Source organism: Poecilia latipinna, unplaced genomic scaffold (assembly GCF_001443285.1).
Source record: "Poecilia latipinna isolate Pla-1442-1.1 unplaced genomic scaffold, P_latipinna-1.0 Scaffold216, whole genome shotgun sequence".
In the NCBI taxonomy this organism is placed as follows: domain Eukaryota; kingdom Metazoa; phylum Chordata; class Actinopteri; order Cyprinodontiformes; family Poeciliidae; genus Poecilia; species Poecilia latipinna.
Window position 1 is genome coordinate 93925 of NW_015112832.1, and position 1752 is coordinate 95676.

Genomic DNA, 1752 nt, shown 5'->3' on the forward strand with positions numbered 1-1752 from the left:
AAAAAAAAAAAAAAAAAAAAAAAAAAAAAAAAAAAAAAAGGGGCAACCCTTCCCCCTTTTTTAGAAAAAATTTTTTTTTTACCAAGTGTGGGTTTTTTTAATTTTTCCAACCCCCCCCCCCCAAAAAAAAAAAAAAAAAAAAAAAAGTATTCTAAATTTGAAAAATGAGCCAGGATTGCACCTTCTTTTATTTATTTATTTTTTTTTACTTTTTATTTTTATGCACAAAGGTTTTATCGACTCTTGTGGCCTTTATTGGAGAATGGTCAGACAGGAAAGTATATTACAAGAGTATGCTCTGGAGTACAAGTCACACTTATTTAAGCCTTGTCAAACGTGAGGGAGGCCTTTTCCATGTCGATGATCCAGTTCAGTTACCTGCTTTTCAATGTACTCATGGAAACCTTTAATCATGACTTGAAAGTCTGCTGGCAGTTTCTGACTTACCAATGTCCATTCTCTAAATTGGGGTGGTGAGGAACAACTCCACTGCGCTCTTTGCCCGTGGAGAGGAGCATCCAATGTGAATCCGGGGTTATAGAGCAGCAGTTGTGTTGCATAAAGCAGTAACACTAGGGATTCCTCCTTCAAAGTCATTTTTATTCATCTTCTTGGCAACTACTGGAGCGGGGAGACGTTCTTCAAGTACCTAACTCTGGACTAGTTCCTCCATCTCAGGCCATCTTTCCTTCAGCACATGTTTAGCTTTCCTCTCAGCTGCAGACTGTAATGTTTAACCCTTGGCTCATGTCTGTCAGTACGAATTAACATGTAATCATCAGTTAAAAAATGTGTCATGTAAAGAAAAAAACACACACAAGACTATAAATCAGCCAAACTATGAAAAATAGTGTGATTTATAGTCTGGAAAATATGGTAGTTATTTAATGTTTTAAAAAAAATGAGTCCACAAACCTTTCTAAATCTGTTTTGTTTTTTTCAGACATTCCTTGTTACAAATACTGCTCATCTTCTGTGGGGTGGGCACCATGGCTTTGCTCTCAGCCATCGTGGAGTGACGTGGGAGGAGAACACTCTTTTGCCTTAAACACTACTACTGGAGAGGAACCGTCTTCCCCACCATCCTCTTATTCACAGAAATATACTGACAATGAGATTTCTGGCGTCACAGCCAAGGAAACACTAAAGCAGCACTTTATTTAGGGATGACTGAAAGGAAGACTGTCGTGATCAGAAGACAGGACGCTAGTACTTGGACACTTTGAAATGTGCTGTACTTGATTATCCAGAATCAGGAAAAGGTCTGTTTGGAAATCTGTTACCAAATTGTTGTTGTTTTTTAAGACAATCACGATGCTTTGCACATACATTTACAGCCAGGTACGCGCGACGTACAATCTCATAACATAAAAACTCTGGTTCCCTGTTTCTAGCAGAGCAGAAGTTCGTCTGATGGTTTTTTTTTTTCAGATGTTGTTCTGTTAGTCCTGTTTGCTATCAGTTTTTATGTAGCTTCTGAATATTTATTGAAATTGAAAACAGTTTAATCACTCCCGCTTGTCTTGTGTTGTATTATTTTCTACCAAAGAACTTTTATCTGCCTTTCACATACAGTGTAACCTGCACATTTTGAGCTTGAGCTCCTCACACAGCATTCATCAAGAGGAACTGCTTGTAGTAACATTTAATGACAATACATTGATGTTATTTGCTAAAACTTAAATTTCATTAAATTTTTGTTGCTAGCTATTTCTGAGAGACGAAAGATAGCTTTTAGAAAGTTGAAAACGG

At 37.2% G+C, this 1752-nt stretch overlaps 1 protein-coding gene across 3 annotated transcripts in view; it reads left to right on the forward strand.

Annotated features, from left to right (window-relative positions):
* The window catches only part of slc39a13 (solute carrier family 39 member 13), a 16335-nt gene extending 14822 nt beyond the window's left edge, over positions 1 to 1513 (forward strand). For all 3 annotated transcript variants that reach the window (XM_015031741.1, XM_015031740.1, XM_015031742.1), the window contains one exon: positions 944 to 1513. In XM_015031741.1, the coding sequence (XP_014887227.1) occupies positions 944 to 1019 (76 nt within the window). In that variant the 3' untranslated portion in view covers positions 1020 to 1513. The remainder of the gene's footprint in view (positions 1 to 943) is intronic.
* Positions 1514 to 1752: the final 239 nt, after the last annotated feature.